The sequence below is a fragment of the Ictidomys tridecemlineatus genome, unplaced genomic scaffold (assembly GCF_052094955.1).
Source record: "Ictidomys tridecemlineatus isolate mIctTri1 unplaced genomic scaffold, mIctTri1.hap1 Scaffold_988, whole genome shotgun sequence".
Lineage (NCBI taxonomy): Eukaryota > Metazoa > Chordata > Mammalia > Rodentia > Sciuridae > Ictidomys > Ictidomys tridecemlineatus.
This window is the reverse complement of record NW_027526195.1, coordinates 24,115-40,006: the sequence shown is the minus strand read 5'-3', so window position 1 is coordinate 40,006 and position 15,892 is coordinate 24,115. Positions and strand designations below refer to the sequence as shown.

Below are 15,892 nucleotides of genomic sequence, written 5' to 3'. Positions count from 1 at the left end.
ACATCGGGAAAAAAACAAAACAGGAGAAACAGGCTACCTTATATATCTGTGAATGGAGGGCACATGATTCTGGTTTCAGCCCTGCCGGGGGGGGGGGGGATTGGCCACCCTGCATGCATTGTCATGGGAGGGAGGATTGGAGCAAGGAGGGCCCATGGACTTGCAAACACAGGTAGAGAACTGGGTCTTCTGGGGAGCATGGCCTGAAAACAACTGAAAAAATACTCTTTTTTCTATAGAAGAAATTTCCTGGTTACAGCTGGAAAATCTTATCATTTTAGTAAAGTGCTGATCATGGGACATGGCAGAGTCAGATGCTGTCACAGGTCCCCCACAGGCATTAGCTCTTTGCAGCCCCATGAGACAGCAGGCAGAGAAGCAGCTAGCTGTCTGCACACTGTGCAGGTCACACACGTGTGTATCAGTGAGACCCACAGGGCTCTCCATGGTTCACAGGTAGATGTTTTATAAAGAATGCAATGTTGCTTCTTCTGTGCTAATTTATCAGTTTTGTTAGAAAACATCCTGAAAAATGTGGACATTTTATAAAAACAAGTTAAAAGAAATCCTCTGAGCCTGTCTCCTCCTGGCTGTGCCTCACCCCACTCACACCTGCCAGGACTAGCTTGACCATGTGATCAGGGTGCAGACAGAAGCCTGTCCAGCACCAGGATGATCCCAGACCCCCTTCTCAGCTCTGGGGAGGGAGGTGCTGCAGCAGCTCCTGGCAGCCTTGATGGGCCCAGCCCCAGGACATGACTTAAAAACCCTGGTGAAAACAAGCTCTCCTCAGACTGGAGGTTCTGAATACCATGACCTAAAGCCAATGAGAATACTTTGGAAAAGAAGTTTAGGGACAGGTCCCAGTGAGGGAGGGTCCAGTGGTAAAGGACAAGGAAATTCTAAGAGGGCAGATTAGAGGAGAAACCTAAGTGGAGAAAAAAAAGAATGGAAATCTAGTCCTTTCCTTCTCTACCAAGGAGCCATCACTTAAATATTTCACATTCTGCCCCTGTCTAAGTCGTGGACAACACAGAGATACATGTCATCACCCAGGGGCCAGAGACTAGGGAACAATCCTGAAGTTAGTGCACCCCACTCAGCGGTGAGGAAAGCAGACCCACAGCACCTTGGGCTTCTAGGGCCTGGATGTTGAGCGACACGGACTGGAGGGAGGGAGGGGTCATAGCTGCTTTATCAGGTGCCCCAAGGACACCGACCTGTAAATACTGTGATTTGCATCCTTATTTCCTGATGTGCATTCCATACATGAAAAGGCAGATGTCATTTGTTGTTATCACACAGATCAAGTTCACCATCACCTCTCCACTATCATACCCTGTCTCCTTGATGACCTGGAGGGAGGAGACCATGGGACCTTTGGAAGCCAGGAAAGGGTGGTCACTACTGTCCCTTGGTTGTGATATTAAGAAACGGCACCCCTAGTCCCTGCTCTAGTTCAAAACCTTCGGGCAGCCAGAGCACCATTGGTTTATTTTTGTGAGATAAAAACGGAGACAACATACATCAGCATAAGAAAATGCTATTTTCTATTTCTCTAAAACGTGAAAATAAACTTTCTTTATAAGTATCATATTTGCAAAAAATAAACCATATCATTTCTTTCTGATCAATTAAAATGTATTTTGGTGTATGCTATTATTTCTCACTATCTCAGTATTAGAAGAAAATGCTTAAAGTATTTTGGATTGAGTTTTTGAGAAAAGAGAAGGAAAAACCAGTGTGTTTAAAAAAATTTTGGGGTCAACATTTATCTCTTCCTGGGAGAATAGGAATATGGATTCATAATACTGAAGCAGAAAATAACCAGGACCCTTATTATTATGCACTTTGAAAACTAACAGAGAAGCAAATCAAACTCCCTGTAGTCTGAGAAATGGATAGAAACCTAAAATGATTTATTTAAAATGTTTTTTTTCTTATTAAAAAATTAACAAAGTTTCATGAATCACCAAATTAATGGGCAAAATCTAGTAAGAACAAAACTTTCCTCTGAATTCTAAACAGTCCTCTAAGCTGTTGAGTGTGTAGAGCTGGATGCATAACTTAAAGCTATGTTAGAACCTATCATATAATTTGGTTATTCTGATTGTTCATCACAATAACAGAAGCCCACTCACACACTGGTGCTGCATCTCAGGAAGAGAAAGGCACTTACCTGGGCAGATCGCATGGGGAGTCAGGGGACCTTAGTGGATCCTGCACTGTTTTAAGGAAAAGACGTCTTTAACTCACCTCTCTCTAGGGCTTTAATTTTAGCTTCTGCAAGAAGGTGTCAAGATCCCACTGGAGATCACAGAACCGTAGCTTCCCCCAGGGGAACATGTTGCCTGACTCTTACTTTTACTTTAGTCTCTGGTGGATAGGAGCAACCTGGGGAGAATCGAACTCACAACTTTTCTCTTAATTTCCTGGACACATCTGTGTGAGGGATCTGAAGGCTCTCAATCATGTAGCCCACAAGCATTCTCTCCTTTTTTAAATCCCATATTCAAGTTAGGTCAAACCCACTTCATATATTATAACACTTTTACTCTGGGACAGGTGGTTCCTGGCTCCTCCCATGGATTCCAAGTGGCTCTGGGGGGGTCCTCTCTCTAAAATGGGAGACCATCTTCCTTGGTCCACTCTCACATTGACCATGTGGTTGGGGTAATATGTCTTCTGGGATTTTTAAGCTCAGCCCCAGGATTTCACTTCTGTTTTAGGTTAATAACAATAACAAAATACCCATTATTATGATAAAAAAGGAAGCAAAAAAAAATAAGCCAATTTCTTTTCATTGTTAAGGAATTCTCCAGGATCAACTCTTAAAAAAAATATGGTGCTGGGAATACTGGCCATCCATATGTAGTCAATCAAATTTAACCTCTATGCCTCCTCACCCTGCATAAAACTCAACTCAAAATGACCAGGGACCTACGTATTAGACCAGAAACCCTGTGTCCACTGGAAAAAAAAAATATAGGCCCAACTCAGTATCATGTTGGTATAGGAACAGACTCCATTAGCAAGATCCCTAAAGAGCAAAAGGAAAGTCAAGAATCAATAAAAGGGAAACAATCAAGAATATTGGGCTGTGGTTGTGGCTCAGTGGTAGAGCACTCGTCTAGCACGTGAAGCCCTGGGTTCAATCCTCAGCACCACATAAAAATAAATAACAAAATAAAGGTGTTTTGTATAATTAAAAATAAATATTTTTTAAAAAAACAAGAATGTAAAGAGAGAGCCAACAGGATGGGAGTATGTCTTTGCCATCTGCCCCTCAAATAGACACATTCATCTCCAGGATATGCAAAGAACTCATCTATTTGACACCAAACAAATGGGCAAGGCAACTGAACAGGCACTTCACAGGAGAAGAAATACCAATGGTCAGCAAACATGGAAAGATAATCAACATCTCTAGAAATTAGAGAAATGTACATTATAACTACACGGATAGTCCAGCAATCCAGTGAGAATGGCAATTATCAATGTTAGCAAGGATGCAGGGGGAAATTTTCACTAATACATTGCTGGTGGGTTTTTTAAATTTTTGCAACTCCTACAGAGAGCTATATGGAGATTCTTCAGAAAAAGAGGAATGGAACCATCATTTGAATTAGTTATCTTACACCTCAGTATATACCCAAAAGACTAAAAATCCACACAGTATAGAGACCTGGGGTTGTGGCTCAGTGGTAGAGCGTTCACCTAGCATATGCAAGGCGCTGGGTTCAATCCTCAGCACCACATAAAAAATAAAAAATAAAGTTATTGTGTCCAACTACAATTAAAAAATATATATTTTTTAAAAAATCTACTGTAATACACTAAGGCAGCCACATCCATGTGTAGAGCGGCTCAATTCACAACATCTAAGCTATGAAACCAACCAAACTGCCCTCCAACAGATACATGGATAAAGAAAATGTAGTTATATATTCACCATGGAATATTACTCAGTCAAAATAAAAAAAAAATTATGGGGCAAGGTTTGTGGCTCAGTGGTAGAGCACTTCCCTAGCATGCGTGAGGTACTAGGTTCAATTCTCAGCACTGAATATAAATACATTTTTAAAACGTCCATAGACAACTAAAAATACTTTTACCTGATTTTTATTTTTTAAATATATGACAGTGGAATGTGTTACAATTCTCATTACACATATAGAGCACAATTTTCCATAACTCTGTGTATAAAGTCACCAATTCCTGTCTTCATACATGTACTTTGGATAATGATGTCCACCGCATTCCACCATCTCTGCCTCCTCCCTTCACTTCCCACCCCTCTACCCTATCTAGAGTTCATCTATTCCTCCCATGCTCCCCCTCCCTACCCCACTATGAATCAGTTACCTCATATCAGAGAAAACATTCGGCTTGTATTTTGGGGGTTGCCTGACTACACTTAGCATTATCTTCTCCAACGCCATCCAATTACCTGCAACATTACCTCCCTACATTACTGAGCTCTGGCTTTGGACTTTTGATACTCCTGAGTGAACCTCCCCTGCTACCAAGGTTACCGGTCAGGGCCAGCATGCCCAGCTTCTGTCCAAATTTTCTATCACAGAGCAAGGATCATACCTGAGTCTCGTTATGCCATAAGGAGTCTAGACCCTGGTGCTTCCTGTGTGAAACCTCACGTGCACCCAGGAAGTACCTGGAGGACCACAGCTGCAGGCTTCACTCCTGCTTTGGGGATGTAAACTGGCAGCAGAAGACAGGCAGGCTCCCACCAGCCTCATCTCGCATCTATACCAGGTGACCTTGAGCAGGGGACTCCTCTCCAAGTTCCTTCTGGGGTGGAAGTGTCACTGAGAAGTCATTGATAAGCATTATTGTCCACCTGTCAGGTTTAGCAAAAGGAGCTGGGCAGAGCCGAAGTGCTGGGCGGAGAGGTCCTGGGAGGCCAAACTTTAGGAGCAGTGGGCGGGGCGGGGTTCATCGAATGGGCAGAGCTGGGGGCAGAACCGAGCAGAGTGAGTGGAACCTCACCCCAGTAGGAGGGGCCTAGGGAATCAGGTGGGGCGGAGAGGAGCAAGAGGAGCCCAGCCAATGGGTGGAGCTGGGGGTGGAGCTAGAAGGTCTGAGTGGAGCCCGACTAGGGGGCACAGCTTGGGGTGGGGTCGAGCGGGGCTGTGTGGAGCCCCACCCCTAAGAGCAGAGGGGACAGGGCCAGCAAAAACACGTGGGAGGCGCGGCCTGCCCAGGGGTCCCCAGGAGAGCGCAGCGCGGGGAACAAGGAGCCTCCAGGGGAGCTGAGGGCGAGGCGGGCTCATGCGCACATGGTGAAGGAACAGGAGAGGCGCGTGTGTCTAGAAATCTTCTCAGAGGTCGCCTTCGACCCAGCGGGGAGCGGGCCCTGGGGCTCCAGCGGCCTGAGATGTGAACCCAGAGTCCCCTCCGCTGGCGCAGTTCCCCCCTCACAGGGGAGGCCGCGGAAGGAGGCTGAAGACCTGCTTCGCAGCCTTCTTAGTCCCTCCTCAGGGACGTGGGGGACTCTCCATATGTCCAGGTAGGTTGGGGTCCGGGGGTCTCTGGGAGGGTCCTGGGATTTCGCCTTGGAGACTTTGTTTCTGGGCGAGAAACTGGTCCTAGCCTGGTCCCCGCGGTCCCCCGCACTGACCCGGGCAGTGCGTCCTGGCCCTGGGCAGGGGGAGAAGAGCGGACGGGAGCGGAATCGACCCAGCCAGGGCGACTTTGGGGACTCGCTGCAGCTGTGAGCAGGACACGCCTCTCAGGCTGGACAGAGGCCAGCGCAGCCCTGGGGTCTCTAAGGGACCGTATGGGGTGGGGGGGCGCAGGGGTGACGGCGACGTGGTGGAGACGGACAGGTGGACAGTTTTGTCCTCTATAAAACAGTCAACACTCGGTGTCACAGGCTCTGCTCTGGACAGTGAGGACACAGGAGAAGACGCCTGGCCTGGAGTCCCCGTGTCTCCTGGGAGTCCCCTCCTGTTTCTGGTCTGGACCTAGAGTTCAGGCGCTGAGCAGGCGTCAGACACTAGGTGGCCCCAGAGCTGTGCAGGTGCCAAACAGGCGTGGGCTCCTTTAGGTCCCTGATGTCCTGACACCCTCCATGGGGACATTCCCACTGCTGAGTTGTCACACTGTCACCTCTCATAGTGTCACTCAGCTGCCCCAAGACCCTCCTACCTGAGATAAGGGCCTCCTTCAGGACATGGCCCTCGCCGCCTTCTGTAGTTGCGTCCCCATGAGTCCCCCCAAAATTCCAAGGACATCTGTCAACCTATCCCACCTGGTGCTCCCAGGGCTTAGTGTCATTTCCCCCGTTAGACGTGCTGTGCTGAGCATTGGACATACCAGGTGGCGCCAGAGCTGCGCGTAAACTCTCCCTGAAGCCACAGCCTTGGGCTCTGTGCTCATGAGCCTGGTTCCTGGAAAGCCTTCAGGATTCCTCTTAACAGCAGCAACTAGTTTTAGTGTAACTAAGTGAAGTTGATGCATGGAATAAATTTTCCCGCCAGGAAAGAGAGGAATATTACACTCTGCCCAGAGTGTTTTGGGTCCATCTTCTTAGAAAGCAAAATACACAATTAGATCCACAAGTGAGATGAGGGTCTGAATTCTGCCATGACTTCTCCCTATAACTGTCATTACTGGGAGGCTTCTGGAATCTCTGCCAATGTTGGGGACATTTTCTTCTCTTTTTTGGGGGTTCTAATTTTCATAAGCCATGAAATAGAATTCAATCAGAAGCATCTCCACCCGATGAGTTTCATTAGTGTTCTACTGAACTAAACTACATAAAGATCAAGTAATGTGCTCTGGTTTCTAGAATATAGTTTCAATTCAAATGTGTGAGCCTGTGTATTTCTTGCTATCTGAGAAGATATAATAAAATAAAATTGCGTCCAAAATCATAATAGTGGATGACACTTTTTTTTCTGTATTTCATTTTGGCAGGTGGGGAGCATTGGGGATTGTTCCCACAAATGCTTAACCACTGACCCACATATCCAGCCATTTGTCTGTATATTATTTTGAGACAGGGTCTTCCTAAGTTGGTAAAATTGGGTTTGAACTTGCAATTCTCCTGCCTCAGCGTTCTGAGCTGCTGGGATTACAGGCTTGCAAGGTCCCACCTGGCTTACCTCTTTTAAAAAAATACATTTTAAAGTATACATTTAAAATATACATTTGTGGCATGTAATGTACATATACATAATACATCACTTGCTTCTATAAAGCCTTCGTTTTGCAAGATGCCTTTAAGAATGTCATAGGGCAAATGCCTATAAATCTTGTTGGGTTTTTTACAAACCTCGGGCCCAAAGGAAATCTGTGGGGCCTGAGAGTTTCTTTTAGGAGTGTCTCCTGCAGGGTTTTGACTTTTCTCATGTCTCAGCTTCAGTTTCTTCATTTGTAAAATGTGGCTCTTGATTTCTGCTTCGTGGTGTTGGGAGAATTCAGCCAGATGTTTGTAGGAGACAGCTGCTTTAGAAGATCCCTTAGGTGCTGAACCCATAGAACAAGTGCTGTCAATCCCTCATCCCCTCTTAGAGTCTGTGGCAGTAAAATTGAATGGGACATTTATATGAAGAACATCATGGGGACTTTAATGGGAATTATAGATCCTTGCATTGGATCTGTAGAGCGCTTTCAGTAGTATGGTGTTTTAACAATATGAATTCTGCTTATACAAGAACGTGGGAGGTCTTGCCCTCTTCTTACAACTTCTACAATTTAGGGATGAGGGTCAGAAAAAAAGAAAGACAGTCATATGAACTTGACCTGACTTTGCTCTGCACATATACGAATACACCACAGTAAATCTTCACATCATGTACAAATATAGGACTGGAACCTAATTAGAATAAGACCTATTTCATGGTTGTATAAATGTGTCAAAGTAGATGCTATTGTCATGTATAATTTAAAAGAACAAAAAATAAAATAAATATGAGCCGGGCATAGTGGCATACTCATGTATCTCAGCAGTTCAGGAGGCTGAGGCAGGAGGATCATGAGTTCAAAGCCAGCCTCACTAAGAATGAGGACCTAAGAAACTCAGTGAGACCCTGTGTCTAAATAAAACACAAAATAGAGCTGGGGGTAGGGCTGGGTCAAGTGCTCCTGAGTTCAATCCCTGGTACCCCCCCAAAAAATAATTAATAACAAGTGTTCATAAGCTATAAACATTCAAAAATTTGCATAATTACAGATCCAAAACTAAAAAAAAAAACAGGGAGTAAGAGGTGGAAAAATAATGGACTAAGTTTTATTTTTTTTACAAGCTTGATGAAAGAATATTGACCAAAAAAAATGGAAGGAATTTTAGATCAAAATATAGTCAAAATTAATGGAAATCCTCTTGCTGAGACCAGGTTAAAAATTCTTTGTAAACTTGAAAAAGTTGTAAGTATACTTTCTGTTTCAGAATATTGACATTACCGATACTTTAGAATAAGTCTCCAGCAGTTCTGGGAGAAAAGAGAATGTTTTTTTTTTTTAAAGTAAAGAAATGGGGGACATTTATAGTGGTGCACAACCATAACCCCAGAAAAAATCTTGACATCCCAAAAATCTGAGTTTAATGGGCATAAAATATTATTTTCCACAGTAGAAGGGGTAGAGAGAGAAAAGGGAAGGGGAGGGGAGAGGAGGGGGGATAGTAGAGAATAGGAATGACAGCAGAATACATCAGACACTAGAAAGGCAATATGTCAATCAATGGAAGGGTAACTGATGTGATACAGCAATCTGTATACAGGGTAAAGTTGGGAGTTCATAACCCGCTTGAATCAAACTGTGAAATATGATGTATTAAGAACTGTGTAAGGTTTTGAACGACCAACAATAAAAAAAATATATTATTTTCCCAAGTTTTAGGAACTTGTATTCCTGGATATTTTGTCACCAGGAATGGGAAACCACCACCACCTTTTCTCTTTAAATATCCTTGCAACCTCACTGTCATGCACCTAAGTGGTTGAGTACAGGACTGACTCTATTAGCTTGTAATATGTGAAATTAGTTTTGGACAAGAAATGCTTTGTGAGAAAATCCTAGCAAATATTTTTTCGGTAATTCAGGGTTACCCTGTGTAAGCTGAGGTTTTGATATAGAACACAACTTCCTTCTAAGGTCTTTGAAACTTGGAAAAATTACACAGAGTACAGAGTCACTTATATCCATAGTATTTCTATTTGAGTTATGATATGGTCAAAAAAACACAAATGACAATGGCACTTTGCATTTAAACTGCCAGAAAGCAGGAGGTTGTCTTAAAAGCAGATGATGCTCTCCAAAATCAGCTCATCAGAGGCCATGAATAACAATGAAAGCACGTTGCTCTCAGAGACCCTGGAACCCAGAAGACAATGAGACCATATTTAAAAAAAATTAAATTTGTTTTAATTAGTTACACATGACAGTAGAAAACATTTATGCACTTTGGTATTTTCTACATAAATGGGATACATTTTTTTTCTCATTTTTTCTGAGTGTACATGTTGCAGAATCGTATTGGACGTGCAATCACATATATACATACAGTAATAATGTCAGTTTCATTCTACTATCTTTCTACCCCCACATCCCCTCCATATCTTAAAAGTGTAAAAAAAAAATAAACAACTCTTTTCCTCCAAATGTTATACATGAAGACCAAATATTTTTCAAGAATAGAGTTGAAAATGACATTTTCCAGATACAGAAACCTGGATGTATTTCTCCACAGGGCATACACAAATAGAATATGTCCAGGATCCAGATAAATCAAAACAGAAGTTGTCCAGGATTCGGATTAATGATAAATGATGAGAACCTATACCTGTGGATCGAAGGGAAGCATCAAATGCATGAGAAATGGCCAGGAGAACCCAAGACACTATGTTTGATCTGGGTGGCAAAAAATGGCAGCAGATATGTGTCCATCCATCCCTTCTGCTCAGATCCTGTTCTTTATTGGACTTTGCTTACAAAACACAAGTACAATGGTGATGTTTATCAGAATTTCTCGAGGGCCGTGACAGGCATCCAACCAGGCACAGGGCACCTTCCACAGTCATGGTGACCTTTCCCTTTTATATCATCACCCTCCTGACTGTTGTGACAGGACCTCACCTCATGGTAGCTCTGATTGGCATTTCCTTGAGAACTGATGGATGTTGAGCATCTTTTCTTTGCTCGTTGGCTACATACGTGTTTTTGCTTGGGTGAGATATCTATTCATATCTCGTGCTGTTTTTAATGAAGTTATTATTTTTTATTAAGTTCTGAGGTTTTAATAAAGGTTAACTTTTTGGGGTGCTGGGGACTGAACCCTGGGCCTTGTGCTTACAAGGCAAACACTCTACCAACTGAGCTATATCCCCAGCCGCAAACGTTGAAAATCAACCTCTTTCCTGATATATGATCTGAAAATGTAATCTTCATCCTGTGTGTTGTCTATTGACAGCTGATTGTTCACCTTCCTGTACAGAACTATTGTAGTTTCATGTCATCATATTGCTGACTTTGTAGCCTGTACTTTGGGTGTGATATCCCAGAAAATCATTTTCTTTTCCAATGTCATGAAGATTTCCAACTGTTTTCTTTTGGCACAGATTCAGGTCTCACATCTACGCTTTCAAAACATCTCGACTTGATCTTTGTGTGTGCCATAGGAAAAGGGTCCATCATTTTTCTTTTGCATACAAATATCTGTTGACAAGACTATTTATACTACATTGGCTATATATGGCAGTGCTTTGAAAGATGTTTTCATGACGTTGTATGAGGATGTTTATCAAGGCACCCCATTCTGTTCCACAAGTTTATAGGTTTACTATTAAGTAACTATACCATAATGTGTTTTTTTCATTCTTTCTTTTCTATTTCTTTTGTACGCATGTGTGGTTTTCAAGTGTTGGTGATGAACCCCAGGGCCTGTAAATGCTAGGCAAGTGCTACATCTCCAAGTTCCATCCCCCGCCCTAACACACTGTTTTAATTACTATAGCTTCATAATATATTTAAAAATTGGGTGTGGTTCCATCAGCTTTGTTGTTTATCAGGGTTGATCTACATATTTAGGATCTGGTAGGGTGGCATGTAGATTTTAGCTACCTCGTTTCCTATTTCTATAAAATATTCTTCTGAGATTTGGATAGAGATTGCATCTGTACATAACTCTGATTGTATGGACATTTTGATATTGACTCTTTGCATCATGAATATGATGAATGGTTCCTCTAATTTATGTTTGCTTTAATTTATGGCATCATTATACTTTCTGGGTACAAGTGTTTTCTTTCATTGGCCAAGTTCATGCCTCGGTATTTTGCTCTTTATAATGGTTTATTATGGGGATTGTTCTCTGAGACAAAGCAGAATTCTTGGGATGTTGCCTCTGTGTTCTGCTGAATGCCTGTCAGAATCCTGAAAGAAATTCTGTGGGATATTTAGTGTTTATACATAAATGAACATGTCACTCCTGAGACAATGTCTCTCCTTCCTTGGAATTTGTATGCTATTGGGTGTTCCTATAGATGATCTGCATGTACTGAGCCACCTGTGTCCCACAGATAAACCCCAGATCTTCACCATGGATGATGCTTTCAATTTGGAGAAGATCAAGATGGTTTGGTGCTAATTGTTTAATGTGTAGCCCTCCATCATGAATTTCTGTGTATCTGGGCTCCTTTTTGGAGGGGTGGGGTGTCTTGGGTTACTGGTTCACTCTCCTCCATCAATAGTTGCTTTGTTCCACTTTCCAAGCTCAGTGTTCTGAAGTTGTGTGTGTCTAGGGTTCTCTTTTTTAAATCTTGTTGTGAATGGAGATGTGTTTCTTCAAGTCTCTGTGACATCCTCCTGATGCACCCCCCAAGTTCTAGTAGGTGGTACTTTGATTTTCGTTTTTCTCAAGAAAATTTCTTATTCCACTTGTGAATTCTCCATGTGTGACTAGTTAAAAGATGTTGTTTATCTCCACATAGTTGGCATGGACAGTTTTAAGTCTTTAATTTATATTCATTCTATGGTGCTTGTTGATATACTTGACGGGATATCAGTGTCCTTAAGATTGAGGAGGCTTGTTTGTGACCTGGTGTGTGTCCTCTTGTGAACACTGATCTCAGCACATCAGAGTAGTGTTTTCTGCCCTTGGTGGGATGTTCTACGTGTCTCTTGGATCCTTTTGTCCTGGTTTACAGCTAACCTTCATGTGAAGTCTTAAGATTGTGTTGCTGTCATTGTGATTTCAGCCACCCAATATCAATTGATTGAGGAGTTTAATTGATTCAAACTTAACACCTATTCATGATAACTTAAACAGCCACTTTGTTCTGTCCTGTAATCCTTTGGACCCCTTTCTCCTCTTTTCTATGTTCCTTTTCTGATTTTAAAAATGTTTGGTCTCATATTCTTTGCTTCCTTTACTACTTACATTTTTATAAAGACATTCTATTTGAGAGTATTTTATATTTGGCTAATTTTTCTAATTAAATAAAATATATGACAAGTACATAATTTTTATAGTACTGCTATCATGATTGGTAAACTCCATGTGACTTACTGTCTGAACCTTGTGTTCTGACTGCATGCACCTCTCACCCAGAAAGCCTCAACATGGGAGCTACCCACTGCGATGCTGAACATCTTTAGAAGGCTGAGAGACCAAGAGTGGCGTGTAACAGCATCCGCATGGAGAACACCTCTCCTGGGAGAGGCTGAGATCAGAAGTGAGCTTCTCAAAACCAATCTTCACATCCCTGGGACAAATCAGCTCAGATGTTTCAAAGCTCATCAAATAACCCTGCGGCGCGTTTAGAGTCTTATCCCTTACTTTATAGTTTAAGAAAGAATGTTTTCCACAACTGAGTTGATAATTAAAATAATTTTATGAGGATAAAATGTATACAACATAAACATTCTGACCACTTTTCAGCATTCAGTAGAGTGGCCTGGAATCTATTCAGATTATTGCACAACAGTCACCACCACCCATGACAGCATTCACTTCCTAACTGAATAGAGGTTCTCCACATACCAAGGGATAGTGCCCCGCTGCCCCCTCTCTTGGTCTCTGGGATGCTTTTGTGTTCCTGCTCTGTCACTCTGCCCACTCCAACTCCCACCATCTTTAAGTACATTTATACAATGTTTGTTCTTTTGCGACTAAACCGACTTCACTGAGTATAGTAACTTTAGGACTCAGCTATGCAGCCCTCTGTTCCAGAATATTTTCAATTTTAAGGTCATTGCGTATTGTTTACATTTTCTTATGGTTGTAGATGTTGAGTTGTTTTTAAGTTCAAATATTTAAAGCATGGTTTTAGGAGCAGTGATGTGAAAATGACTATTTGATTCCCTGCATGTAAAATGGGTGTGTGTGTGCCTTTGAGTGTGTATTGTTTGTGTGCTGGATCATGTGATATTTTGTGGTAGAATATGTTTACAAATGTAGTTAGGAAAAATACAGATAATGGAAATGATGCAATATTTGAAAACCATTGGAACTGTGGTTTATCTAAAAAGAGTTTGTAATAACCAAGGTTATGACAAGTGACATCCAACTCACACGCCCCTATTAAGGATCCAGCGAGAAATATGACATTGCCATAATATCTCAGAGAGGCACATGGTTTGGCTTTCATTGATGTAATTGTCATCCCTGCATGTCCAAGTGGATGATTTAACAGAGGAAACGAGACTTTGCATTGCATTTAAACCAAAGATTCTAAACACTCTGTCATGATAAATCACTCCAAATTCAGCGCAATTTCTTGCCTTAACAGAACTTATTCACCACTGCCTACTGAAATGTTTACAGTCTTCTCCAACATGTATCTGAAAATAACAATTATACGTTTTGCAGTACAAATAAACACCAAAGGACTGAACGAGGCATAGCTATGGGTCACGAGGATCTGGATACAGTAAAATATTGGATCATCTTTCAGTGTGATTCTTGCATAGGAGACTATGCTGTCCAAGATGGACATGACCACGAAGCAACTCATGAGCAGCAGGATTGTCTGGGTGGCCCTCAGTTCTGGGGATGACACTGGAGACAGGCTGCTGCTGTGGAGATGTTGGGACTGCCTCTTGTGCCTGCACAGGAGAGCCACCATGTATCCATTGGAGAAGGCCATGATTCCTATAAAGGAGACTTCCCTGAAGGTCAGCAGGGTGGACAAGCTGTGCCGGAGGAAGAAGGTCATGGGAATGAAGGAGCAGGATTCTGTGATGTACATAAAGTTGTTTGAGGTCCAATTGGGGGTAGCAGCAATGGAGATGAAGAGATGACTACTGAAGGATGAGTAGATGACCCACAGGAAGAGAAGGAAACACAGGTTGTGAAGAGAGGATTTATGTTTGAACCTTGCCAAGCAGGAGCTCCTGGGGCTGAGGGTGATGGCTTGGAGGACACTCAGCAGGCAGGTGGCACAGATGGAGAAGCCCCTCATCAACCTGTACAGGTAGATGAGCAATTTACAAGTCAGGTCATCCCACCTTCCCCCCTGAGGTATAAAAATGTCCGAAGCTATGAAGCCATTGATGAGCAGAATTGCCAGGTGGATCAGGGCCAGGAGACCAATGGGCAGGTCAGTGGGCTTAGGTCTGTGCCCAGTAATGTGCAAGGAGATATGAATGAGGAGAAGAAGAGCATTGGCTATGACCCCAATGCCAGTCACGGTGTACACGGTGTTTCTTATGTGAATATTACTGTACAGTCTGTTGGCTTTGTTCATCTTACAAGGGAAAGAAAAATATGGTGACCACAGTAACTCACAAAAATGTCTTTTTTTTTTTGCAAATCTGACCTCCTTCATCAATCTCAAATGAACACCAGTTCCATTAAGAAAAACAGAAAATTCATCCAACTGTATTTTTATTCCACATGAAAATTCAGTTCTGGTGCCGGGCAGAATGGTGTCTGCCTGAAATCCCAATGACCCCAGACGCTGAGGCAGGAGGATCACAAGAGTAAAGACAGTCTGGGAGTATTAGTGAGACCCTGTTTCAAAATACAGAATAAAGTTGTAACTTGGTGCTGGTGAACTTGCCTACCAGGCAGCCCCCAGCACAAAATTAAAAAAAAAAACAAACTATGTTCTATTCACACCCTGGAGAATGCATCTCCATGCACCACCTTATCTCCATACCTTCCAATATCACTGGGACCTCCACAGCAGCATACATATTGATATTTCAGTTTTCTTGTACATTAAGAATTGTCATCCAGGTGCCATGGTGCACTCATGTAATCCCAGTGGCTCGGGAGGCTGATATGAGACAATGGCAAGTTCAATGCTGATGTCACCAAGTTAGCAAAGACCTAAGCAACTTCCTGAGACCCTGTTGTCTCAAAATTAAAAATAAAAAGTGCCAGGGATTTTTTTTTAAATGGGGCCACGTCATGGCTCAAAAGAAGTGCCATCTATCTTAGAATATACTTCTTTCCTATTTTCTCATGTCTGAGGTTGTCTGGGGCAAGATAGGAGCTTACTTGATTTGCCTTTTTGTGATCTTGTCTGTCAGGTGCATAATAGGAGATCTACAAATTGGGCCAAATTGCAGGGGTTGATTGCAAGAAACTGGAAGTGAGACCCTCCCAAACATGAGTGTGCACAGACTAGACCTGCACGGAGTTACTTCAGGTCAGCACCATGTTAACACTGGCTTATTTCCCACCATACCAAATTTTTGTAATATATAAACAATGTTGGTGTGAACTTTGTTGTCGGACTGATTGAAGTTTCGAGTCGGAGCTGCCATTTACCACAACTTCTTATTATGCAACTTGGGATGCTGAGGTCCAGTCATCTCAGCTGTTTACATAAAGAGTCCTGTTATGTGGATCCTGCAGAGACTATTTGGGAAAAAGTATAGTGTGCCTACAAACTTTGGAAGTGTTTGTGGCACATAATGA

The 15,892-nt window shown here is 42.5% G+C and overlaps 1 protein-coding gene across 1 annotated transcript; it reads right to left on the bottom strand.

Annotated features, from left to right (window-relative positions):
* Positions 1–13,757: 13,757 nt before the first annotated feature.
* Positions 13,758–14,711, bottom strand: LOC144374968 (vomeronasal type-1 receptor 94-like). Its single transcript, XM_078037684.1, has one exon. It carries the CDS (start codon positions 14,709–14,711, stop codon positions 13,758–13,760), a length of 954 nt encoding a protein of 317 aa, XP_077893810.1.
* Between the last annotated feature and the right edge of the window lie 1,181 nt (positions 14,712–15,892).

What these genes read in the sequence shown, in the direction of transcription:
- LOC144374968 (XM_078037684.1), bottom strand. Translation starts at nt 14,711, where the DNA reads ATGAACAAAGCCAACAGACTGTACAGTAATATTCACATAAGAAACACC.